The 25,899-nt window shown below is 42.0% G+C and overlaps 5 protein-coding genes across 6 annotated transcripts; 3 read left to right on the forward strand and 2 right to left on the reverse strand.

Annotated features, from left to right (window-relative positions):
* Nucleotides 1-160: 160 nt before the first annotated feature.
* On the forward strand, nucleotides 161-8,810 carry LOC122623210 (histone-lysine N-methyltransferase trr). Of its 2 annotated transcripts, XM_043802221.1 has the most exons (7): nucleotides 161-743; nucleotides 807-6,100; nucleotides 6,162-6,686; nucleotides 6,777-7,372; nucleotides 7,429-7,558; nucleotides 7,622-7,804; nucleotides 7,877-8,810. In XM_043802221.1, the coding sequence occupies exons 1-7, from the start codon at nucleotides 326-328 to the stop codon at nucleotides 7,967-7,969; spliced, it is 7,239 nt and encodes a 2,412-aa protein (XP_043658156.1). In that variant the 5' UTR covers nucleotides 161-325; the 3' UTR covers nucleotides 7,970-8,810. The 2 variants fall into 2 exon arrangements, with proteins under 2 accessions (XP_043658156.1, XP_043658155.1); XM_043802220.1 differs by having other exon boundaries at nucleotides 161-6,100.
* On the reverse strand, nucleotides 8,806-9,678 carry LOC122623211 (COA8 family protein CG14806, mitochondrial). Its single transcript, XM_043802222.1, has 3 exons — nucleotides 9,523-9,678; nucleotides 9,200-9,463; nucleotides 8,806-9,125 (listed from the first exon to the last, which is right to left on the reverse strand). Exons 1-3 carry the CDS (start codon nucleotides 9,571-9,573, stop codon nucleotides 8,910-8,912), a joined length of 531 nt encoding a protein of 176 aa, XP_043658157.1. The 5' UTR covers nucleotides 9,574-9,678; the 3' UTR covers nucleotides 8,806-8,909.
* An 867-nt stretch (nucleotides 9,679-10,545) lies between these two features.
* LOC122623436 (UPF0184 protein CG14818) lies at nucleotides 10,546-11,108 on the forward strand. The gene is made up of 2 exons (XM_043802595.1): nucleotides 10,546-10,709; nucleotides 10,771-11,108. Exons 1-2 carry the CDS (start codon nucleotides 10,631-10,633, stop codon nucleotides 10,980-10,982), a joined length of 291 nt encoding a protein of 96 aa, XP_043658530.1. The 5' UTR covers nucleotides 10,546-10,630; the 3' UTR covers nucleotides 10,983-11,108.
* Nucleotides 11,043-12,861, reverse strand: LOC122623434 (WD repeat-containing protein 18). Its single transcript, XM_043802592.1, has 2 exons — nucleotides 11,966-12,861; nucleotides 11,043-11,908 (listed from the first exon to the last, which is right to left on the reverse strand). Exons 1-2 carry the CDS (start codon nucleotides 12,734-12,736, stop codon nucleotides 11,120-11,122), a joined length of 1,560 nt encoding a protein of 519 aa, XP_043658527.1. The 5' UTR covers nucleotides 12,737-12,861; the 3' UTR covers nucleotides 11,043-11,119.
* Nucleotides 12,862-12,905: 44 nt separating this feature from the next.
* On the forward strand, nucleotides 12,906-13,733 carry LOC122623435 (ribosomal protein 63, mitochondrial-like). Its single transcript, XM_043802593.1, has 2 exons — nucleotides 12,906-13,183; nucleotides 13,257-13,733. The coding sequence occupies exons 1-2, from the start codon at nucleotides 13,013-13,015 to the stop codon at nucleotides 13,404-13,406; spliced, it is 321 nt and encodes a 106-aa protein (XP_043658528.1). The 5' UTR covers nucleotides 12,906-13,012; the 3' UTR covers nucleotides 13,407-13,733.
* The last annotated feature ends 12,166 nt before the right edge of the window (nucleotides 13,734-25,899 follow it).

Below are 25,899 nucleotides of genomic sequence, written 5' to 3' on the forward strand. Positions count from 1 at the left end.
GAAGGGAAAATTAACTCTGTCGAAACTTGTTCCGATTGTAATCGCTATGGCGATATATTTAAATGGGAAGGGAAGAGTGGTGGGTTTCCAAATGGAAAACCAGGGCTGGGTGTGAACGTTTCAGGGGAAAAGGCCGTTTTACCATCTGGTAACACTGCTCTGCATACACGAAAATAAAATTTTTTTGACAAATCGTGCATGTTTTCGCTCGGTAAAAAAAAAAGCAGGCCGCGCGAGCCCTAGCTAGCTAGACCGCCGCCCTTCCCGTCCCACGAAACGCAGCGCATCGCATCCCGCGTTCCGCGTTTCCACTTGTGTGTTTGTTATGAATATACCGAAGGTGACAACATCGCTTGGTGCCGCCGAAAAGGCGAAACCCGAAAGAGTAGCATCCGTGGCCGCCGCTGCCTTCAATGCGGTCAGCCTGCAGAAGCGCAGCGGCGACGACACCGCCACTCCGGCGGAGGATCCCACGCGCAAGAAGGCCAAGACGGAGCTGCTCCTCGGAACTGGAACGCCAGCGCCCAGTTTGCCCGCCAAAGCGTCGACCACCGCACCGCAGCAGCTCCTCTTTCAGCGGAGTGGCCAGCAGGCTAAGGTTCAGGTAAAAGCTGCGTCAGAGCCGCAGGATGTTGAGTCGACGGACGGCGTCTGGGACGCCCGCGATCAGCAGATCATAGTGTGCAACTTCGGCTCCGGCACTGAGATGGGTGCCATCAAGGCGGAGGACGCTGACAAGCAGAGTGAGTACAGAATCAGCACTCCAAGGAACAGTCAATCTAATCCTTTTCCACACCGAAACACAGCCTTTACCAGCTTTACCAAAAAGGAGGGCGCCTCCTCGTCGGCATCGTCATCCTCGTCCACCGCGTCCGTCATTTCCATCGAGCCCAGTGGCTCGGGGCAGGATCATGCTGAAAACTCCGGCAAATCGGAGGACCTCGACTACGTGCTTATGCCAGCCAGCGGCGCGGATAGCACTGCGACCGTGGTCAACTCCACCGGAACAGGAACCCCATCAGGAACGCCTATTGGAGCCACCTCCACTATTATTTTGAACGCTAACAACGGGACGGCAGGAACCAGTGGAGCCGGCACTACTACAATTCTCACCCAGAAATCCGGCCACACGAACTACAACATCTTTAATACCACGGCTACTGGCAGCCAAACGCCCACCACAACATTGTTGAACCGGGTGAATCTGCACCCCAAGATGAAAACCCAGCTGGTGGTTAACGCCAAGAAGCTATCGGAAGTTACGCAAACCACGGCCAAAGTGTCAATTGGCAACAAAACAATATCGGTGCCGCTGCTCAAGCCGCTGATGAGCGCTAGTGGAGCGGCCACTGCCGGAGGAGCGACGATTGTAGAGAGCAAGCAACTGTTGCAGCCGGGAGGTCAGGTGACCACCGTAATGAGTGCTGCGCAGCCGAGCGGGGGTCAGCAGGTGCATCCACACGTCCATACGCATGGACATCACAACTTCACCAAACTTATCAAACGGGGTCCAAAAAATAGCGGCACTATTGTCTCATTCTCGGGACTACAGATCAAGCCGGCGAACACCAAAATTGTGGCCACCAAGGTGGTAAGCAAGAAGATGCTGCAGCTTCAGCAGCACCAACAACAGATCCAACAGCAGCAGCAGATTCAGCAGCTGCAGGTGACCAGCGGTGGAGGCCTTGCTCCGCCCACAGGCAGCATAGTGACTATCACCACCACCAATCCCAGCCAAACGTACGCAATGGTTCAGGACTCTGCGACAGTGGGAGCTGCATCCCATTCGGAAGAAGATGCGCCGGCGCCTCGAAAGATTACTGCCTACTCCGAGAACCTTCAAAAAATTCTTAACAAGAGCAAGTCCCAGGACACGACTGGAGCTCCGGAGGAGTTCGCCAACATTAACAGCGTGGTGATAAAGCCGCTCGACAAGAATACACTCAATTGTCCGCCCAGCTTTAACATCTTTAAGCAGCAGCAGCACTCACAGGCTGCTCAAAGCCAATCAATCTCCGCGGTAGGCAGTGGAGCAGGTACACCCGTGACGTTTACCATGGCATCGGGGAGTGCCTCAGATCTGGCCACCACCTCCACCGTTTCCGTTTCGGCGGGAACTATCTGCATAAATAGTCCGATGATGGGTACGCGGCCGATAATCTCCATTCAGAACAAGAACATATCCCTGGTGCTGTCCAAGACGACCATGGCCCAGCAGAAACCGAAGATGATAACCACAACCACGTTGGCCAGCCAGGCGGCGCTGCAGATGCATCATGCTTTGGTTCAGGATTCGAGTGCAGACAAGGCGGGATCTACTGCAACCTCTGGATCTGCTACCTCGGGAGCTTCGATGCAGCTGAAGTTAACGGCCGCCAATGCGCCCACCAAACTCAGCGTTAGTCTGGCCCCGGACGTGGTCAAGCTGGAGGAAGTTGGCACCGAATCTAAGGCAAAGCTACTGGTCAAACAGGAGACGGTTGTTAAGGATAGCACTGGGACTCCGTCCAGTGAGCAGGAGCGAGTCGAGGAGATCAGTACGCCGGAGAAGCGTTTGAACGCAAATGCCACAATGACGCCCATTAACCAGGTGCAGAATCAGTCTGCCAATCAAATTCAAATGGCCACATCTACCTCAACTGCTTCGAATCCCAGCACACCCAATCCTACAGTGAGTGCCACGCCTCTGAACAACCAGCGCTCGGCAGCGGAGGACAATGCACTTCTAAAGCAGCTGCTCCAAAACAACAGCAGCAGTCATAGCCTCAACCAGATAAGCATCACGTCGGCTCACGTTGGTTCCGCCTCCACAACGGCACCTCTTTCCGCCCGCAAGGTTATCAATGTACGGGCGCCCAGCATGGGAAAGGTCAGAAGTTTGGAGGACCAACTGGCGCGTCCGGTGATTCCGCCGGTGCCCACTGCCACGCAGGCGGCAGGTAGTAGCAGCAGTAGCGGTGGAGCTGTGCCCACGTCCACCACCACCACAACGGTAGCCAGTGGAGGAAGCAGCCAACAGGTAGCCACCGCCTCAGCGACTGCTATACCGGTTACCGCTGTCGCAGTTACCACACCAGGTGTGGGAGGAGAGCCAAAGCTGGAGCAGAAATCCGATCAGCCCGCAGCAATTATGCAGAATCAGAATCAGAACCAGGCGCCTCCACCACCACCGCCTCCGCAGCAGCAGCAGCAACAGCAGCAGCAGCAACTTCACCAGCCGCAGCAGCTGCAACCGTCACCCCACCAAGTCAAGCAGACTGTGCAGATTGTGTCCAAGGAGACGTCGTTCATCTCAGGACCAGTTGCAGCTAAAACACTGGTGACGGAAGCCACATCGAAGTCGGCTGAACTGCTACCTCCGCCGCCCTACGAAATGGCCACTGCTCCAATATCGAACGTCACCATATCCATATCCACCAAGCAAGCGGCGCCAAAGGAACTGCAGATGAAGCCCAAGGCGGTTGCTATGTCACTACCCATGGAGCAGGGCGAAGAGTCGCTGCCGGAGCAAGCGGAACCGCCGCCTCATTCGGAACAGGGAGCCACTGTAGCGGGCGTTGCACCTCACTCCGGAGGTTCGCTTGTGTCTGCGCAATGGACCAATAACCATATAGAAGGTGGTGCAGCCACCACAAAGATACCTTTCAAGCCTGGAGAGCCCCAAAAACGCAAGCTCCCCATGCACCCACAACTGGACGAAAAGCAGCTCCAGCAACAGGCAGAGATTCCCATTAGCTCCTCTCTGCCAACAACTCCGACTGGACAAGGTACTCCGGACAAAGTACAGCTCATCTCAGCGATTGCCAGTTATGTGAAGAAATCCGGTGGACCCAACGAGGCACAACCCATTCAGAGCCAGAGCCAAGGGCAAGCACAGATGCAGGCGCAAATGCAGGCGACGATGCAAGGACACCTGTCTGGGCAGATTCCCGGCCAAATCTCCGGACACGCTGCTGGGCAGATACCCGCTCAAATGCATTTGCAAGTACAGCATCAGCTCCATATGGCCGTGCATCCACAGCAGCAGCAACTGCACCAGAACCAACAACAGAATGCGTCGCTTCCCGTTCCAGTTGGTGGACAGGGTGCAGTGCCCATCCCCGGGCCCACCATGGAACCCAAGGCGGGTGACCAAAGAAAGCGCCGCAAACGTGAGGTTCAGAAGCCAAGGCGCACGAATCTGAACGCCGGCCAAGCGGCTGGAGCTCTCAAGGATCTAACAGGTCCACTACCGGCAGGTGCAATGGTCCAACTGGCAGGAATGCCGCCGGGGACACAGTACATACAAGGCGCGGCATCGGGGACTGGTCATGTGATCACCAGTACCGGACAAGGAGTTTCTCTGGGAGGAGTAGGAGCCAGTACTGGAGCCGGTTCCTCGCCCATGCTCAAGAAGCGAGTGCGCAAGTTTTCCAAGGTGGAGGAGGATCACGATGCATTTACCGAGAAGTTGCTGACGCACATCCGTCAAATGCAGCCCCTTCAAGTTCTGGAGCCGCACCTTAATCGCAACTTTCACTTTCTTATCGGGAGTAACGAGACTTCTGGAGCTGGTTCGCCCGCCTCGATGAGCTCTACAGCTTCTGCCGGATCATCTTCGGCTGGAGGAGGTAAACTTAAGGGAGGATCTCGAGGCTGGCCACTGAGCAGGCATTTGGAAGGTCTGGAGGACTGTGATGGCGCCATTCTCGGCCGTTATGGACGAGTACATCTGCCGGGTATACCCTCGTTGTACGATAGCGAACGCTTCGGCGGAAGTAGAGGTCTAGTTGGTGGCTCTGCGGGAACCCGTTCACCCTCGCCAGCAGATTCTGCGGGAGCAGAAAAGATGATACCAATGTCTAGCATCCAAAACGATTTTTATGACCAGGAGTTCTCCACGCATATGGAGCGTAATCCTAGGGAACGCCTGGTACGACACATTGGAGCCGTCAAGGATTGCAATTTAGAGACCGTAGACCTAGTGGAGAGCGAGGGCGTAGCTGCGTGGGCGGCTTTTCCGCGACTTACCCGCTATCCGGGATTAATACTGCTCAATGGAAACAGCCGCTGCCATGGGCGGATGTCGCCGGTCGCGCTGCCGGAGGATCCGCTGACCATGCGCGTTCCCGTGTCTCCACTGCTTCGATCCTGCGGCGAGGAGCTACGCAAGACACAGCAGATGGAGCTCGGAATGGGACCGCTGGGCAATAATAATAATAACAACTACCAGCAGAAGAACCAGAATGTGATACTCGCACTGCCCGCCTCGGCCTCGGAGAACATAGCCGGCGTGCTGCGGGATCTGGCCAATCTACTGCACCTGGCACCCGCCCTTACCTGCAAGATCATCGAGGACAAGATTGGCAACAAGTTGGAGGACCAGTTTATGAATCAGGACGATGACAAGCACATCGACTTTAAGCGGCCATTAAGCCAAGTGAGTCACGGTCATCTGAGGAAGATTCTTAACGGACGCCGTAAGCTGTGCCGCAGCTGCGGAAATATGGTTCATGCCACTGGGCTGCGGGTTCCTCGGCACAGTGTTCCTGCACTAGAAGAGCAACTTCCCCGGTTGGCTCAACTAATGGACATGTTGCCGAGGAAAGCAGTTCCCCCTCCTTTTGTGTACTTCTGCGATCGCGCCTGCTTCGCGAGATTCAAGTGGAACGGAAAGGATGGACAGGCGGAGGCGGCTAGTCTGTTGCTTCAGCCAGCGGGCGGCTCTACTGCGAAATCATCCAACGGAGACTCGCCCGGCAGCTTCGGCACCAGCTCAACAGTCCCAGCGGAAATGGTAGTCAAACAAGAGCCGGAGGACGAGGCTGAGAAAACGCCGGGCGTACCTGGCACCCCCACAAACATCCCCGTGCAGCGCAAGTGCATCGTGAAGTGTTTCAGTGCTGATTGCTTCTCCACGGACTCGACGCCAACCGAGCTGGAGTTCGACGGAACTGCGGGCGCGGGAACTGGGACTGGACCGGTTAATAATACTGTGTGGGAAACAGAGACTAGTGGGCTGCAGTTGGAGGACACACGGCAGTGCGTCTTCTGCAATCAGCGTGGTGACGGCCAGGCGGATGGACCCTCGCGACTGCTCAACTTCGATGTGGATAAATGGGTAAGTGGACATGCTAACCACAATGATTGCATCGCAGCTTAATGTACCCTTTCGCATTCAGGTTCACCTTAACTGTGCCCTGTGGTCCAACGGCGTGTACGAGACGGTGTCTGGGGCGCTGATGAACTTCCAGACAGCTCTGCAAGCGGGACTGAACCAGGCGTGCAGCGCATGTCACCAACTGGGCGCCACCATCAAGTGCTTCAAGTCGCGATGCAACAGTCTGTACCACCTGCCATGCGCCATTCGCGAGGAGTGCGTCTTCTACAAGAACAAGTCCGTGCACTGCAGCGTTCATGGTCATGCTCATGCCGGCATCGCCATGGGAGCAGGAGCAGGCAACACGACTGGCGCCGGAGTGGGAGGGTCTGTGGCAGACAATGAACTGGGCTCTCTGGTTGTTCACCGCAGAGTTTTTGTCGATCGGGATGAAAACCGCCAGGTGGCCACCGTCATGCACTATTCAGAGTTGAGCAACCTGCTCCGTGTGGGCAACATGACGTTCCTGAACGTGGGTCAGTTGCTGCCGCATCAGCTGGAGGCCTTCCACACACCCCACTACATCTACCCCATTGGCTATAAGGTGGTAAGTACACGTTCGGCCCAATTTGAATCGAATCGAATTCCGGTGTGTTGATAAAGGTAATCTTCAATCCCTCTCCTCCTCCACCCACAGAGTCGCTACTACTGGTGCGTGCGACGACCCAATCGTAGGTGTCGATACATTTGCAGTATCGCGGAGGCCGGATGCAAGCCCGAGTTTCGCATCCTGGTGCAGGACGCCGGCGACAAGGAGCCGGAGCGCGAGTTCCGGGACAGTTCGCCCTCGGCTGTCTGGCAGCAGATCCTGCAGCCAATCACGCGACTGCGTAAGGTCCACAAGTGGTTACAGCTCTTCCCCCAGCACATCAGTGGTGAGGACCTATTTGGCCTAACGGAACCGGCCATAGTGCGAATCCTGGAAAGCCTCCCTGGCATTGAGACTCTCACTGACTACCGCTTCAAGTATGGACGCAATCCGCTGCTCGAGTTCCCGCTAGCCATCAATCCGTCGGGAGCGGCACGTACGGAACCTAAGCAACGCCAGCTGCTCGTCTGGAGGAAGCCACATACGCAACGCACGGCTGGCAGCTGCAGCACCCAGCGGATGGCCAACTCGGCTGCGATCGCCGGTGAGGTGGCCTGCCCCTACAGCAAGCAGTTTGTACACTCGAAGAGCTCCCAGTACAAAAAGATGAAGCAGGAGTGGCGTAACAACGTCTACTTGGCGAGGTGAGATTTTAGGATCTATTCATAAACCACTGATTGCTAAAGCCCACATTTTCTAGGTCTAAGATCCAGGGTCTTGGCTTGTATGCAGCTCGGGACATTGAGAAACACACCATGATAATCGAATACATTGGCGAGGTTATCCGCACCGAAGTCTCCGAGATACGCGAGAAGCAGTACGAGTCGAAGGTGGGTTTTGTGACTAGGTTGACCTTCGTGACCTTGACTAATCTCTGATCTCTGCATCCTCAGAACCGTGGCATTTACATGTTCCGGCTGGATGAGGATCGCGTGGTGGACGCCACTCTAAGCGGCGGGTTGGCGCGCTACATCAACCATTCGTGCAATCCCAACTGTGTTACCGAGATAGTGGAGGTCGATCGCGACGTGCGGATCATAATATTCGCCAAGCGGAAGATCTATCGCGGCGAGGAGGTGGGTTCCGCAACTGGAAGAGTGATACGCATGTAACTGGAATTATAATATTTCTGAAATCGTTTGCTTTAGCTCTCGTACGACTACAAGTTTGACATTGAGGACGAGTCGCACAAGATACCGTGTGCCTGTGGAGCGCCCAACTGCCGCAAGTGGATGAACTAGAGTCGGGAGGAGCCTCTGGCGGAGGACCAAAGGAAGCGCAAGAAGCGGCGGCGTGCACGTCGCTCCCAGTGAACAGGAACAGTAACAGGAACAGGAAAAGGACTTGTTGTATCTGATCAAATAGATAGATTCGCTAAGCAGTATAGTTCGTGTACATATATACAATTATATATATATGCTAAATGCAGATATGCGTATATGCTCGTGGAGAGCATATAACCTTGTAAGTTATGTATATGTGCCCACTGTAGCCAATTCGTATCCTTTATATCGCTCTTAAGTGCAAAAGTGGAGGGAGTGGAGAGTGTCTTCATAGTTTAAATTGAATGATTGCTATCGTTTCCATATAGAAAGAATATACATAAATGTTACTGCTAGGACACGACCACCCCTGTAATGTATTTCGGACCCCCTCCCCTCACACAGTCGCTGGAGCACCTAATTTTATTTGTTTTAGCACCATCTCCACATTCATCACTACCATCACTACCACCATTGCAATAATCGCGAGCAAACTGACCGCCCCGATGGCCAACCCAAAACTTGACTTTATGCGTGTGTGCCTTCCCCTCTGTTTACCATTATTATTATTATCATAATTGTAGCGGTTATCTTTCAATATTCGGCAACTTTACATGGGGAGCGATCCTTCGTTATCGTTATCCTACATGTATCGTGCACAACCTTCTTTGAATATATACACTGATAAGGATATAAACACCTATTTCTATTTTATTTTAATAGTTTTGCGATTACTTTTAAGTACATTAACTAACTCCAAGCAACGTGTATTTTTCATCCCCTTAAATAGTAGCTAAGTAAATTTTATGCCACCATTTTACGCACACGATCTTTTATTTCAACTTATGGCAAAAGGCAAACGGCAAATGGCTAACTGGGAAATAACGAAATGGGGCCGACAGATATTGCAGCTTTAACTTTAGGTTCTCCGCTTGGCCAGCGCTAGAAGCCTCTGGAGCTGGACAGCGGCGGCCAGGGTGAGAATATCGAAGTTCTTCAGGTACCAGGAGATGTTGTACATTATGTGGATGCGCCAGTTCTTGTCCAGGAACGCTTTGTAGAAGTGGCTCATCTGGTCCGCTGAAACCTCGCTAGTTCCGCTCTCCTTGTGCAGCCGAATGAAGTCCTCCTTTTCCTGTGAACCGAGCCAAACCGAAAGAGACGGAGTTAGCGCATTAGAAAGAGATGGCACAGTGGCCGTGGTTGTACCTCATAGAAGCGCTTATTGTGTCTGGTCCAGAAGTCCGTGTTCCACGCCTCCACCTCGATCCGCTTCAGGCGCAAGCTCCTCGCCAGCCGCGTCTCCTCATCGCCGTAGTGCCGTACGTACGGACGTAGGTTCGATTGCGCGTCCGGCGGTCCTATGTAGTCACACTTCACCGTCTTGGGATCGGGTTTGTGTGCCAAACCGACTACGGGTTTTTCCTGTGGCGGTGGACATCCCGGCTGCACTGCGGCATAGCATCGCGGTAGCTGTGTAAACTAGGTATTGAAAATCCAAATCCTGTATGGCGACATAATCGTGGACTCACGCTGAACTGGAAAAGCAATATCCGGGGCTGGCACCTAAAACATTTGTTCATTTTTCGGTTATGTTATGTGTGAGGTCCAGTGTGGCCGACTGTGACGCTAGGTAACAGCCTAAATATGGATGCCAACAAACATTGTGGGCATTCGAATGCGATTCTCGACTGAATTTCTGGAGTTCAGATACCAGGGGAGCAGAATCCGTAGCCAGTAGCCAGCTGGTACATTTCGAAATAATCAAACAACAGTTTGTTTTTTCCAAAATGGCCGCCCAGTCGACAATAAAATAGCCGTTGAACCAATAGGAATGCATCCCTTTGAAAATGAACAGTTAGATCAAAGCTTAAGCAAGAGCAGAGATGCGAAAACCATTTGTTTTTTTGTCCGTGACACGCAATTGGCACGTCAGACACGAAAAAATACCACTCTCACTAGCAATTTGCTTGTATCGTGAAAATAAAACGAGACACGGGAGCACCTCTGAAAACTAGGTAAAAACGGCGGCTTGTTCACTTACTGCGGATTATGCTCGCCTGGTGTTTGAAGCAAGAAATCTACCGATTTGCTGTCGAAATTTGTTGCCGCGAAATTATTTTTCAATTAAAATGGGTAAGATGACCGACTTCAGGCACCAGGCAAACAGAAAACGTAGTTGGACGACAGCTGATTGCTTTGCGAACTCAATCAGCTGTTCATAATCAGCTATCTTTTTGAAGGGGTATACTTTGGCCAATCAGCAGTAAGCATTATGGGAAAGAACCGTTGGTTTAAGGCTAGGCAACGCTTAGAGATGCGAAAACCATTTGTTTCTTTGTTCGTGACACGATTTAGCACGACAAGTGATAGACCACAATTATTACAATGGTTCGTGAATATAAAACCAGGTTTTTTTTATAAGAAACTTGTTCGTGAATTTATATTTATAATCAATAAAAAGAAAAACGTATATAATGAATTCCCCTATTATCTACGATTATTAATAATATTTGTATCGAATTGGAAACGTGAACTATCGGTCTCTGCAAACCACCTCTAGCGTTTATAGCTATCCCGTGACAATAAACCCAACTGGAAAAAACAAACGGTGAAAATCCGGTGAGAATTCCGGGGAAAATGTCACCCAAAAACAATCACGATCCCTCGTCGTCCGGCGACTCTGGCAACAGCAATGTCCAGGAGGCGGACCTCCAAGGTGAGTTTTGGCAGCGCCTCGTTTCTGGTCGGGATTGGCTCTAATGGAATGACCCCTGCAGAGATGGAGGACGTGAACAACAGCTTGGACGCTCTCAGCTGTGCCCTGGACGCCGTGGAGCAGCGCACGGACGACATCATGTCCCAACTGCGGGAGCTGCTGAACTCCAACCGGGAGATCCGTCGTCTGCTTGCGGAGGAACATGACAACGCTCCTGAACCGGGAGACGACAACATGGACGGGCAGTCGGGCAGCGAAGACGCATCCAAGTAGATCCGTCTACGAGCAGTTATTGTTTTATTCACCCTAATCGTTTTTAGGCACACTGAGTGCTGTTTCTTTCTATTATCATGTATTTTTGTTCTAAATCCTAAGTAAACGTAATTGAAGGAAGGCAAACTTAAGGTTCACTAGGTCTGGCGCGCTTTCTTGCGCTTTGGCTTTTCTGCGATTTCACCCTGGACAGCGGCATCGCTGGCAATATACTTGAACATGATCTCGAACATGCGCTTTGATTCCTCCTTGAGGCGGGCGTTCTCGGCCAGCAGCTTTTGCACGTTGACGTCGTTTGTCTGTGGTGAGCCTGGCGTATCTTCTGCATCCGATTCTTCGGACTCCGCTTCCTTGGTGGCGGTTTCCATTCCCTCGGCTTCGGATTCTACTTCTTCGACCTCCGAGTCCCCGTCCTCTGCTGCGGACTCGCCATCTATAGCTTCGGATTCAGCTTCAGCTTCAACTTCTTCGTCCTCGTCCTCGTTCTCCTTATTCTTTCCGGTACTCATGGACGCTATAAGCTTGAGTATTATCTCCTCATCCGTACCCGGGTAACTTAGGGTGTAGTCCAGTTCTGGTGTTTTGCGTCCACTGGAGTCGTCTTCCTCCATAAACAGCTCGATACCGTCATTCTCATCCGGCGGACTGATCATCCGCTTTAGACTGTCGGCGAATAGCTGCGGCTGCTTGTGCTCCGGCAGAAAGATGGCTGGACTGAGCAGCCGGATGCGCAGGTTGGTTACCGAGCCTTTTTGCGAAAGACTCTTGATAAGCTGCCGGCTGCCCACGTCCCAGACGCATACTTGATTGTCCTCGCCCCCGGAGACCAGCGTGGAAGCGCTCAAATTAAGTGCCAGACAGGTGATGGCCTTGCCGGGTGTGTGGCCCACAAAGGCCTGTATTTCCTCCTCCTCCAGGTGGTATTCCTGAGTAAGTAAAGGAATTAGTTGGCGAAGCAGTGGATAAACGATATCTGGACTCACCTTCATGCGTGGCGCATTTTCCATGTGAAAGACAAATACCTTGCCGTCACCGGAGCCCACATACACCTTGGTCTCCATCTTGTTGACGATCACGCTGTGCAGAGCCACTGGGAACACCACACTCAGCAGCAAGACGCCCCCGCACAGGTCGTACACCTTGCAGCAGCGATCCAGCGACACCGTGTACAGATATGAGCGGATGCCTCCGATGCCCGAGTATAAATCGGTGACCGCCAGACCGTGATCATTAAAGCTGTACAGCGGTTCCGTGCTATCCTTGCCCCCGCCCGTGTCCAGTGGGGCGGCGGAGAATGTGAGATCCCAGACCAGCACAGCTCCGTCCTTGCCGCCGCTAATGAAGTGCTCGCCGTTGTCCGTGAAGCGCAGGCAAGTGATCGCCTGGTAGTGCTTCGAGAGGGTGTTAAGCATACGGCCGGAGTTCATGTGCCACAGGTAGATGTTCTCCTGGATGGCGGCTACCAAAAAGTTCCCATCCGGCGTCAGGGCCAAGGCGTTGACTTTGCCGGGCACCACGAACCGCAATCCGGCCATCTGCTCCTGCTTGTTGATGGGCCACACGTGGAGCAGTGGCTTCGCTGAGTTCGCCGCCATCACGTAGTTAAGGTGGATCATGTCCAGGCTGTGGTGCTGGGCGCATCCGCCTCCCTTGTAACGCATCAGGTCGGTGCCAGTCCGCAAATCCTGCACGCTGCATGTCGTGTTGTCCTCGCTGCTCGTGCTGATGAAGAGGGCTTCCACAGCGTCTCCCATGTTGTAATCAGGTCGAAATGCAGGCTGGTGTTATAGTACGTGAAAATGTTGATATTGCATTACTATTATTTATAAATTCAACCGGAAATAAGCGGTAGTTTCTTATCGATACTTGAAAGCGTGATTTGCTTTGGCGTATCGAACAGTGATTACGGTAATCGGTGGGGGTTCTCCTCTTACGAAACCTGGTCACACCGTAATTCGGGCAAAATACAAATAATAAGTTGTTATAAAATAAACAGTTTAGTTTTTAACTAATGCAGCTAAGCTAACAAAATGCACCTGACGCTGATCAATTTGTTCAAGAAGACCGTGCCTGGTCACATATTCCGGGGCAAGCGGCGCCTGGTGAAGCCGGTCAGCCAGCGAGCAATGGACACCCTGACCCGCGAGTACGAGCGCCAGGAGCAGGTCATGCTGCTCCTCCGGCACCCGTATCTCACCCTGGTAAGTCTTGCTCGCTATACGCGTACCTAATACCACACGACCTAATACCACACTGTCCACTGTCCGCCCTCAGGAGCAATCTTCCGGTCACGCCAAGGAGCTACACAAGCGCGATAAGCTGGTGGCCAAGTGGACGGACGAGCAGACACTGCGCAAGATGAAGCCACACGTTACCATTGAGGAGCGGCTGAACCAGCTGAAGATCAAGGAGGCCTGGGACTAACAATCATAATATCTATATATAAGCCGGCGTTACTTGTTAAATAAATCTAGTTGTTATGAAATTATATAATGCCTGTTGGACTAGAGTATAACGTTTCGTCACCCGATTAACATCCATATTCGGCTTGGTTATATCTAGTTATATCGAGTTATTCCATGTGGACTAACTGCCACTTGCTCTTGGACACCAATCGACCCGCATGCACATGTGAAGGCAGTGCGCTTGATCAAGTTTCCACCTATTTCACTCGACGCTCTTTAGCCATAACTTGGCCAAAAATGGGAGCACAGCTAAAATAAAGACTGTTTTGTGCTGCTAATAAACATAGCTAACTATGTCCATCCCTACTTTTCTTATTTTCGAAAAAAAAATTTTGACACATTTTTTTCATTTTCGATAAGGGGTACCATCATTAAAATTTGCGAAAAATGGCCAAAAATTAGAATTTCAATATATGCACATGGATCGATAGGGAATTTTGTTACGAATTCAACGAGGTATGGCATTCCACTTTTGGACAATTATTTTTAATGCTATCAAAGAAATACTGATTATTTTGTATAAAAAAATCGAAAAAAAAATTGTAAAAAAATCGGATATATTCAATCGGCGTTTTAGCCATAACTTGGCCAAAAATGGGAGCACAGCTAAAATAAAGACTGTTTTGTGCTGCTAATAAACATAGCTAACTATGTCCATCCCTACTTTTCTTATTTTCGAAAAAAAAAATTTGACACATTTTTTGCATTTTCGATAAGGGGTACCATCATTAAAATTTGCGAAAAATGGCCAAAAATTAGAATTTCAATATATGCACATGGATCGATAGGGAATTTTGTTACGAATTTAACGAGGTATGGCATTCCACTTTTGAACAATTATTTTTAATGCTATCAAAGAAATACTGATTATTTAGTATAAAAAAATCGAAAAAAAAATTGTTTAAAAAATCGGATATATTCAATCGGCGTTTTAGCCATAACTTGGCCAAAAATGGGAGCACAGCTAAAATAAAGACTGTTTTGTGCTGCTAATAAACATAGCTAACTATGTCCATCCCTACTTTTCTTATTTTCGAAAAAAAAATTTTGACACATTTTTTGCATTTTCGATAAGGGGTACCATCATTAAAATTTGCGAAAAATGGCCAAAAATTAGAATTTCAATATATGCACATGGATCGATAGGGAATTTTGTTACGAATTCAACGAGGTATGGCATTCCACTTTTGGACAATTATTTTTAATGCCATCAAAGAAATACTGATTATTTTGTATAAAAAAATCGAAAAAAAAATTGTAAAAAAAATCGGATATATTCAATCGGCGTTTTAGCCATAACTTGGCCAAAAATGGGAGCACAGCTAAAATAAAGACTGTTTTGTGCTGCTAATAAACATAGCTAACTATGTCCATCCCTACTTTTTTTATTTTCGAAAAAAAAATTTTGACACATTTTTTGCATTTTCGATAAGGGGTACCATCATTAAAATTTGCGAAAAATGGCCAAAAATTAGAATTTCAATATATGCACATGGATCGATAGGGAATTTTGTTACGAATTCAACGAGGTATGGCATTCCACTTCTGGACAATTATTTTTAATGCTATCAACGAAATACTGATTATTTTGTATAAAAAAATCGAAAAAAAAATTGTAAAAAAAATCGGATATATTCAATCGGCGTTTTAGCCATAACTTGGCCAAAAATGGGAGCACAGCTAAAATAAAGACTGTTTTGTGCTGCTAATAAACATAGCTAACTATGTCCATCCCTACTTTTTTTATTTTCGAAAAAAAAATTTTGACACATTTTTTGCATTTTTGATAAGGGGTACCATCATTAAAATTTGACTGTTTTGTGCTGCTAATAAACATAGCTAACTATGTCCATCCCTACTTTTCTTATTTTCGAAAAAAAAATTTTGACACATTTTTTTCATTTTCGATAAGGGGTACCATCATTAAAATTTGCGAAAAATTGCCAAAAATTAGAATTTCAATATATGCACATGGATCGATAGGGAATTTTGTTACGAATTCAACTAGGTATGGCATTCCACTTTTGGACAATTATTTTTAATGCTATCAAAGAAATACTGATTATTTTGTATAAAAAAATCGAAAAAAAAATCGTAAAAAAATCGGATATATTCAATCGGCGTTTTAGCCATAACTTGGCCAAAAATGGGAGCACAGCTAAAATAAAGACTGTTTTGTGCTGCTAATAAACATAGCTAACTATGTCCATCCCTACTTTTTTTATTTTCGAAAAAAAAATTTTGACACATTTTTTGCATTTTCGATAAGGGGTACCATCATTAAAATTTGCGAAAAATGGCCAAAAATTAGAATTTCAATATATGCACATGGATCGATAGGGAATTTTGTTACGAATTCAACGAGGTATGGCATTCCACTTCTGGACAATTATTTTTAATGCTATCAACGAAATACTGATTATTTTGTATAAAAAAATCGAAAAAAAAATTGTAAAAAAAATCGGATATATTCAATCGGCGTTTTAGCCATAACTTGGCCAAAAATGGGAGCACAGCTAAAATAAAGACTGTTTTGTGCTGCTAATAAACATAGCTAACTATGTCCATCCCTACTTTTTTTATTTTCGAAAAAAAAATTTTGACACATTTTTTGCATTTTTGATAAGGGGTACCATCATTAAAATTTGACTGTTTTGTGCTGCTAATAAACATAGCTAACTATGTCCATCCCTACTTTTCTTATTTTCGAAAAAAAAATTTTGACACATTTTTTTCATTTTCGATAAGGGGTACCATCATTAAAATTTGCGAAAAATTGCCAAAAATTAGAATTTCAATATATGCACATGGATCGATAGGGAATTTTGTTACGAATTCAACTAGGTATGGCATTCCACTTTTGGACAATTATTTTTAATGCTATCAAAGAAATACTGATTATTTTGTATAAAAAAATCGAAAAAAAAATCGTAAAAAAATCGGATATATTCAATCGGCGTTTTAGCCATAACTTGGCCAAAAATGGGAGCACAGCTAAAATAAAGACTGTTTTGTGCTGCTAATAAACATAGCTAACTATGTCGATCCCTACTTTTCTTATTTTCGAAAAAAAAATTTTGACACATTTTTTGCATTTTCGATAAGGGGTACCATCATTAAAATTTGCGAAAAATGGCCAAAAATTAGAATTTCAATATATGCACATGGATCGATAGGGAATTTTGTTACGAATTCAACGAGGTATGGCATTCCACTTTTGGACAATTATTTTTAATGCTATCAAAGAAATACTGATTATTTTGTATAAAAAAATCGAAAAAAAAATTGTAAAAAAATCGGATATATTCAATCGGCGTTTTAGCCATAACTTGGCCAAAAATGGGAGCACAGCTAAAATAAAGACTGTTTTGTGCTGCTAATAAACATAGCTAACTATGTCCATCCCTACTTTTCTTATTTTCGAAAAAAAAAATTTGACACATTTTTTGCATTTTCGATAAGGGGTACCATCATTAAAATTTGCGAAAAATGGCCAAAAATTAGAATTTCAATATATGCACATGGATCGATAGGGAATTTTGTTACGAATTCAACGAGGTATGGCATTCCACTTTTGGACAATTATTTTTAATGCTATCAAAGAAATACTGATTATTTAGTATAAAAAAATCGAAAAAAAAATTGTTTAAAAAATCGGATATATTCAATCGGCGTTTTAGCCATAACTTGGCCAAAAATGGGAGCACAGCTAAAATAAAGACTGTTTTGTGCTGCTAATAAACATAGCTAACTATGTCCATCCCTACTTTTCTTATTTTCGAAAAAAAAATTTTGACACATTTTTTGCATTTTCGATAAGGGGTACCATCATTAAAATTTGCGAAAAATGGCCAAAAATTAGAATTTCAATATATGCACATGGATCGATAGGGAATTTTGTTACGAATTCAACGAGGTATGGCATTCCACTTTTGGACAATTATTTTTAATGCTATCAAAGAAATACTGATTATTTTGTATAAAAAAATCGAAAAAAAAATTGTAAAACAAATCGGATATATTCAATCGGCGTTTTAGCCATAACTTGGCCAAAAATGGGAGCACAGCTAAAATAAAGACTGTTTTGTGCTGCTAATAAACATAGCTAACTATGTCCATCCCTACTTTTTTTATTTTCGAAAAAAAAATTTTAACAAATTTTTTGCATTTTCGATAAGGGGTACCATCATTAAAATTTGCGAAAAATGGCCAAAAATTAGAATTTCAATATATGCACATGGATCGATAGGGAATTTTGTTACGAATTCAACGAGGTATGGCATTCCACTTTTGGACAATTATTTTTAATGCTATCAAAGAAATACTGATTATTTTGTATAAAAAAATCGAAAAAAAAATTGTAAAAAAATCGGATATATTCAATCGGCGTTTTAGCCATAACTTGGCCAAAAATGGGAGCACAGCTAAAATAAAGACTGTTTTGTGCTGCTAATAAACATAGCTAACTATGTCCATCCCTACTTTTCTTATTTTCGAAAAAAAAATGTTGACACATTTTTTGCATTTTCGATAAGGGGTACCATCATTAAAATTTGCGAAAAATGGCCAAAAATTAGAATTTCAATATATGCACATGGATCGATAGGGAATTTTGTTACGAATTCAACGAGGTATGGCATTCCACTTTTGGACAATTATTTTTAATGCTATCAAAGAAATACTGATTATTTTGTATAAAAAAATCGAAAAAAAAATTGTAAAACAAATCGGATATATTCAATCGGCGTTTTAGCCATAACTTGGCCAAAAATGGGAGCACAGCTAAAATAAAGACTGTTTTGTGCTGCTAATAAACATAGCTAACTATGTCCATCCCTACTTTTTTTATTTTCGAAAAAAAAATTTTGACACATTTTTGCATTTTTGATAAGGGGTACCATCATTAAAATTTGACTGTTTTGTGCTGCTAATAAACATAGCTAACTATGTCCATCCCTACTTTTCTTATTTTCGAAAAAAAAATTTTGACACATTTTTTGCATTTTCGATAAGGGGTACCATCATTAAAATTTGCGAAAAATGGCCAAAAATTAGAATTTCAATATATGCACATGGATCGATAGGGAATTTTGTTACGAATTCAACGAGGTATGGCATTCCACTTTTGGACAATTATTTTTAATGCTATCAAAGAAATACTGATTATTTTGTATAAAAAAATCGAAAAAAAAATCGTAAAAAAATCGGATATATTCAATCGGCGTTTTAGCCATAACTTGGCCAAAAATGGGAGCACAGCTAAAATAAAGACTGTTTTGTGCTGCTAATAAACATAGCTAACTATGTCCATCCCTACTTTTCTTATTTTCGAAAAAAAAATTTTGACACATTTTTTGCATTTTCGATAAGGGGTACCATCATTAAAATTTGCGAAAAATGGCCAAAAATTAGAATTTCAATATATGCACATGGATCGATAGGGAATTTTGTTACGAATTCAACGAGGTATGGCATTCCACTTTTGGACAATTATTTTTAATGCTATCAAAGAAATACTGATTATTTTGTATAAAAAAATCGAAAAAAAAATTGTAAAAAAATCGGATATATTCAATCGGCGTTTTAGCCATAACTTGGCCAAAAATGGGAGCACAGCTAAAATAAAGACTGTTTTGTGCTGCTAATAAACATAGCTAACTATGTCCATCCCTACTTTTCTTATTTTCGAAAAAAAAAATTTGACACATTTTTTGCATTTTCGATAAGGGGTACCATCATTAAAATTTGCGAAAAATGGCCAAAAATTAGAATTTCAATATATGCACATGGATCGATAGGGAATTTTGTTACGAATTCAACGAGGTATGGCATTCCACTTTTGGACAATTATTTTTAATGCTATCAAAGAAATACTGATTATTTAGTATAAAAAAATCGAAAAAAAAATTGTTTAAAAAATCGGATATATTCAATCGGCGTTTTAGCCATAACTTGGCCAAAAATGGGAGCACAGCTAAAATAAAGACTGTTTTGTGCTGCTAATAAACATAGCTAACTATGTCCATCCCTACTTTTTTTATTTTCGAAAAAAAAATTTTGACACATTTTTGCATTTTTGATAAGGGGTACCATCATTAAAATTTGACTGTTTTGTGCTGCTAATAAACATAGCTAACTATGTCCATCCCTACTTTTCTTATTTTCGAAAAAAAAATTTTGACACATTTTTTGCATTTTCGATAAGGGGTACCATCATTAAAATTTGCGAAAAATGGCCAAAAATTAGAATTTCAATATATGCACATGGATCGATAGGGAATTTTGTTACGAATTCAACGAGGTATGGCATTCCACTTTTGGACAATTATTTTTAATGCTATCAAAGAAATACTGATTATTTTGTATAAAAAAATCGAAAAAAAAATCGTAAAAAAATCGGATATATTCAATCGGCGTTTTAGCCATAACTTGGCCAAAAATGGGAGCACAGCTAAAATAAAGACTGTTTTGTGCTGCTAATAAACATAGCTAACTATGTCCATCCCTACTTTTCTTATTTTCGAAAAAAAAATTTTGACACATTTTTTGCATTTTCGATAAGGGGTACCATCATTAAAATTTGCGAAAAATGGCCAAAAATTAGAATTTCAATATATGCACATGGATCGATAGGGAATTTTGTTACGAATTCAACGAGGTATGGCATTCCACTTTTGGACAATTATTTTTAATGCTATCAAAGAAATACTGATTATTTTGTATAAAAAAATCGAAAAAAAAATTGTAAAAAAATCGGATATATTCAATCGGCGTTTTAGCCATAACTTGGCCAAAAATGGGAGCACAGCTAAAATAAAGACTGTTTTGTGCTGCTAATAAACATAGCTAACTATGTCCATCCCTACTTTTCTTATTTTCGAAAAAAAAATTTTGACACATTTTTTGCATTTTCGATAAGGGGTACCATCATTAAAATTTGCGAAAAATGGCCAAAAATTAGAATTTCAATATATGCACATGGATCGATAGGGAATTTTGTTACGAATTCAACGAGGTATGGCATTCCACTTTTGGACAATTATTTTTAATGCTATCAAAGAAATACTGATTATTTTGTATAAAAAAATCGAAAAAAAAATCGTAAAAAAATCTGATATATTCAATCGGCGTTTTAGCCATAACTTGGCCAAAAATGGGAGCACAGCTAAAATAAAGACTGTTTTGTGCTGCTAATAAACATAGCTAACTATGTCCATCCCTACTTTTCTTATTTTCGAAAAAAAAATTTTGACACATTTTTTGCATTTTCGATAAGGGGTACCATCATTAAAATTTGCGAAAAATGGCCAAAAATTAGAATTTCAATATATGCACATGGATCGATAGGGAATTTTGTTACGAATTCAACGAGGTATGGCATTCCACTTTTGGACAATTATTTTTAATGCTATCAAAGAAATACTGATTATTTTGTATAAAAAAATCGAAAAAAAAATTGTAAAAAAAATCGGATATATTCAATCGGCGTTTTAGCCATAACTTGGCCAAAAATGGGAGCACAGCTAAAATAAAGACTGTTTTGTGCTGCTAATAAACATAGCTAACTATGTCCATCCCTACTTTTTTTATTTTCGAAAAAAAAATTTTGACACATTTTTTGCATTTTCGATAAGGGGTACCATCATTAAAATTTGCGAAAAATGGCCAAAAATTAGAATTTCAATATATGCACATGGATCGATAGGGAATTTTGTTACGAATTCAACGAGGTATGGCATTCCACTTTTGGACAATTATTTTTAATGCTATCAAAGAAATACTGATTATTTTGTATAAAAAAATCGAAAAAAAAATTGTAAAAAAATCGGATATATTCAATCGGCGTTTTAGCCATAACTTGGCCAAAAATGGGAGCACAGCTAAAATAAAGACTGTTTTGTGCTGCTAATAAACATAGCTAACTATGTCCATCCCTACTTTTCTTATTTTCGAAAAAAAAATTTTGACACATTTTTTGCATTTTCGATAAGGGGTACCATCATTAAAATTTGCGAAAAATGGCCAAAAATTAGAATTTCAATATATGCACATGGATCGATAGGGAATTTTGTTACGAATTCAACGAGGTATGGCATTCCACTTTTGGACAATTATTTTTAATGCTATCAAAGAAATACTGATTATTTTGTATAAAAAAATCGAAAAAAAAATTGTAAAAAAATCGGATATATTCAATCGGCGTTTTAGCCATAACTTGGCCAAAAATGGGAGCACAGCTAAAATAAAGACTGTTTTGTGCTGCTAATAAACATAGCTAACTATGTCCATCCCTACTTTTCTTATTTTCGAAAAAAAAATTTTGACACATTTTTTGCATTTTCGATAAGGGGTACCATCATTAAAATTTGCGAAAAATGGCCAAAAATTAGAATTTCAATATATGCACATGGATCGATAGGGAATTTTGTTACGAATTCAACGAGGTATGGCATTCCACTTTTGGACAATTATTTTTAATGCTATCGGCGTTTTAGCCATAACTTGGCCAAAAATGGGAGCACAGCTAAAATAAAGACTGTTTTGTGCTGCTAATAAACATAGCTAACTATGTCCATCCCTACTTTTCTTATTTTCGAAAAAAAAATTTTGACACATTTTTTGCATTTTCGATAAGGGGTACCATCATCAAAATTTGCGAAAAATGGCCAAAAATTAGAATTTCAATATATGCACATGGATCGATAGGGAATTTTGTTACGAATTCAACGAGATATGGCATTCCACTTTTGGACAACTACTTTTATTGTTATCGAAGAAATACTGATTATTTCGTATAAAAAAATCGAAAAAAAAATTGGAAAAAATCGGATATATTCAATAGGCGTTTTAGCCATAACTTGGCCAAAAATGGGAGCACAGCTAAAATAAAGACTGTTTTGTGCTGCTAATAAACATAGCTAACTATGCCCATCCCTACTTTTTTTATTTTCGAAAAAAAAATTTTGACACATTTTTTGCATTTTCGATAAGGGGTACCATCATTAAAATTTGCGAAAAATGGCCAAAAATTAGAATTTCAATATATGCACATGGATCGATAGGGAATTTTGTTACGAATTCAACGAGATATGGCATTCCACTTTTGGACAACTACTTTTATTGTTATCGAAGAAATACTGATTATTTTGTATAAAAAAATCGAAAAAAAAATTGGAAAAAATCGGATATATTCAATCGGCGTTTTAGCCATAACTTGGCCAAAAATGGGAGCACAGCTAAAATAAAGACTGTTTTGTGCTGCTAATAAACATAGCTAACTATGTCCATCCCTACTTTTCTTATTTTCGAAAAAAAAATTTTGACACATTTTTGGCATTTTCGATAAGGGGTACCATCATTAAAATTTGCGAAAAATGGCCAAAAATTAGAATTTCAATATATGCACATGGATCGATAGGGAATTTTGTTACGAATTCAACGAGGTATGGCATTCCACTTTTGGACAATTATTTTTAATGCTATCAAAGAAATACTGATTATTTTGTATAAAAAAATCGAAAAAAAAATTTAAAAAAAAATCGGATATATTCAATCGGCGTTTTAGCCATAACTTGGCCAAAAATGGGAGCACAGCTAAAATAAAGACTGTTTTGTGCTGCTAATAAACATAGCTAACTATGTCCATCCCTACTTTTCTTATTTTCGAAAAAAAAATTTTGACACATTTTTGGCATTTTCGATAAGGGGTACCATCATTAAAATTTGCGAAAAATGGCCAAAAATTAGAATTTCAATATATGCACATGGATCGATAGGGAATTTTGTTACGAATTCAACGAGGTATGGCATTCCACTTTTGGACAATTATTTTTAATGCTATCAAAGAAATACTGATTATTTTGTATAAAAAAATCGAAAAAAAAATTTAAAAAAAAATCGGATATATTCAATCGGCGTTTTAGCCATAACTTGGCCAAAAATGGGAGCACAGCTAAAATAAAGACTGTTTTGTGCTGCTAATAAACATAGCTAACTATGTCCATCCCCACTTTTCTTATTTTCGAAAAAAAAATTTTGGCACATTTTTGGCATTTTCGATAAGGGGTACCATCATTAAAATTTGCGAAAAATGGCCAAAAATTAGAATTTCAATATATGCACATGGATCGATAGGGAATTTTGTTACGAATTCAACGAGGTATGGCATTCCACTTTTGGACAATTATTTTTAATGCTATCAAAGAAATACTGATTATTTTGTATAAAAAATCGAAAAAAAAATTGTAAAAAAATCGGATATATTCAATCGGCGTTTTAGCCATAACTTGGCCAAAAATGGGAGCACAGCTAAAATAAAGACTGTTTTGTGCTGCTAATAAACATAGCTAACTATGTCCATCCCTACTTTTCTTATTTTCGAAAAAAAAATTTTGACACATTTTTGGCATTTTCGATAAGGGGTACCATCATTAAAATTTGCGAAAAATGGCCAAAAATTAGAATTTCAATATATGCACATGGATCGATAGGGAATTTTGTTACGAATTCAACGAGGTATGGCATTCCACTTTTGGACAATTATTTTTAATGCTATCAACGAAATACTGATTATTTTGTATAAAAAAATCGAAAAAAAAATTGTAAAAAAATCGGATATATTCAATCGGCGTTTTAGCCATAACTTGGCCAAAAATGGGAGCACAGCTAAAATAAAGACTGTTTTGTGCTGCTAATAAACATAGCTAACTATGTGTATCCCTACTTTTTTGATTTTCGCAAAAAAAATTTTGACACATTTTTTGCATTTTCGATAAGGGGTACCATCATTAAAATTTGCGAAAAATGGCCAAAAATTAGAATTTCAATATATGCACATGGATCGATAGGGAATTTTGTTACGAATTCAACGAGGTATGGCATTCCACTTTTGGACAATTATTTTTAATGCTATCAAAGAAATACTGATTATTTTGTATAAAAAATCGAAAAAAAAATTGTAAAAAAATCGGATATATTCAATCGGCGTTTTAGCCATAACTTGGCCAAAAATGGGAGCACAGCTAAAATAAAGACTGTTTTGTGCTGCTAATAAACATAGCTAACTATGTCCATCCCTACTTTTCTTATTTTCGAAAAAAAAATTTTGACACATTTTTTGCATTTTCGATAAGGGGTACCATCATTAAAATTTGCGAAAAATGGCCAAAAATTAGAATTTCAATATATGCACATGGATCGATAGGGAATTTTGTTACGAATTCAACGAGGTATGGCATTCCACTTTTGGACAATTATTTTTAATGCTATCAAAGAAATACTGATTATTTTGTATAAAAAAATCGAAAAAAAAATCGTAAAAAAATCTGATATATTCAATCGGCGTTTTAGCCATAACTTGGCCAAAAATGGGAGCACAGCTAAAATAAAGACTGTTTTGTGCTGCTAATAAACATAGCTAACTATGTCCATCCCTACTTTTCTTATTTTCGAAAAAAAAATTTTGACACATTTTTTGCATTTTCGATAAGGGGTACCATCATTAAAATTTGCGAAAAATGGCCAAAAATTAGAATTTCAATATATGCACATGGATCGATAGGGAATTTTGTTACGAATTCAACGAGGTATGGCATTCCACTTTTGGACAATTATTTTTAATGCTATCAAAGAAATACTGATTATTTTGTATAAAAAAATCGAAAAAAAAATTGTAAAAAAATCGGATATATTCAATCGGCGTTTTAGCCATAACTTGGCCAAAAATGGGAGCACAGCTAAAATAAAGACTGTTTTGTGCTGCTAATAAACATAGCTAACTATGTCCATCCCTACTTTTCTTATTTTCGAAAAAAAAATTTTGACACATTTTTTGCATTTTCGATAAGGGGTACCATCATTAAAATTTGCGAAAAATGGCCAAAAATTAGAATTTCAATATATGCACATGGATCGATAGGGAATTTTGTTACGAATTCAACGAGGTATGGCATTCCACTTTTGGACAATTATTTTTAATGCTATCAAAGAAATACTGATTATTTTGTATAAAAAAATCGAAAAAAAAATTGTAAAAAAAATCGGATATATTCAATCGGCGTTTTAGCCATAACTTGGCCAAAAATGGGAGCACAGCTAAAATAAAGACTGTTTTGTGCTGCTAATAAACATAGCTAACTATGTCCATCCCTACTTTTTTTATTTTCGAAAAAAAAATTTTGACACATTTTTTGCATTTTCGATAAGGGGTACCATCATTAAAATTTGCGAAAAATGGCCAAAAATTAGAATTTCAATATATGCACATGGATCGATAGGGAATTTTGTTACGAATTCAACGAGGTATGGCATTCCACTTTTGGACAATTATTTTTAATGCTATCAAAGAAATACTGATTATTTTGTATAAAAAAATCGAAAAAAAAATTGTAAAAAAATCGGATATATTCAATCGGCGTTTTAGCCATAACTTGGCCAAAAATGGGAGCACAGCT

Source organism: Drosophila teissieri, chromosome X (assembly GCF_016746235.2).
Source record: "Drosophila teissieri strain GT53w chromosome X, Prin_Dtei_1.1, whole genome shotgun sequence".
NCBI lineage: Eukaryota > Metazoa > Arthropoda > Insecta > Diptera > Drosophilidae > Drosophila > Drosophila teissieri.

Coding starts and splice junctions, on each gene's coding strand:
- LOC122623210 (XM_043802220.1), top strand. CDS start 326: ATGAATATACCGAAGGTGACAACATCGCTTGGTGCCGCCGAAAAGGCG. Junction 6,101..6,161: donor ACTTCGATGTGGATAAATGG/GTAAGTGGACAT, acceptor TTTCGCATTCAG/GTTCACCTTAACTGTGCCCT. Junction 6,687..6,776: donor ACCCCATTGGCTATAAGGTG/GTAAGTACACGT, acceptor CTCCACCCACAG/AGTCGCTACTACTGGTGCGT.
- LOC122623211 (XM_043802222.1), bottom strand. CDS start 9,573: ATGAACAAATGTTTTAGGTGCCAGCCCCGGATATTGCTTTTCCAGTTC. Junction 9,464..9,522: donor TATTGCTTTTCCAGTTCAGC/GTGAGTCCACGA, acceptor TAGTTTACACAG/CTACCGCGATGCTATGCCGC. Junction 9,126..9,199: donor ACAATAAGCGCTTCTATGAG/GTACAACCACGG, acceptor CTCGGTTCACAG/GAAAAGGAGGACTTCATTCG.
- LOC122623436 (XM_043802595.1), top strand. CDS start 10,631: ATGTCACCCAAAAACAATCACGATCCCTCGTCGTCCGGCGACTCTGGC. Junction 10,710..10,770: donor CCAGGAGGCGGACCTCCAAG/GTGAGTTTTGGC, acceptor TGACCCCTGCAG/AGATGGAGGACGTGAACAAC.
- LOC122623435 (XM_043802593.1), top strand. CDS start 13,013: ATGCACCTGACGCTGATCAATTTGTTCAAGAAGACCGTGCCTGGTCAC. Junction 13,184..13,256: donor GGCACCCGTATCTCACCCTG/GTAAGTCTTGCT, acceptor GTCCGCCCTCAG/GAGCAATCTTCCGGTCACGC.
- LOC122623434 (XM_043802592.1), bottom strand. CDS start 12,736: ATGGGAGACGCTGTGGAAGCCCTCTTCATCAGCACGAGCAGCGAGGAC. Junction 11,909..11,965: donor AAAATGCGCCACGCATGAAG/GTGAGTCCAGAT, acceptor TTACTTACTCAG/GAATACCACCTGGAGGAGGA.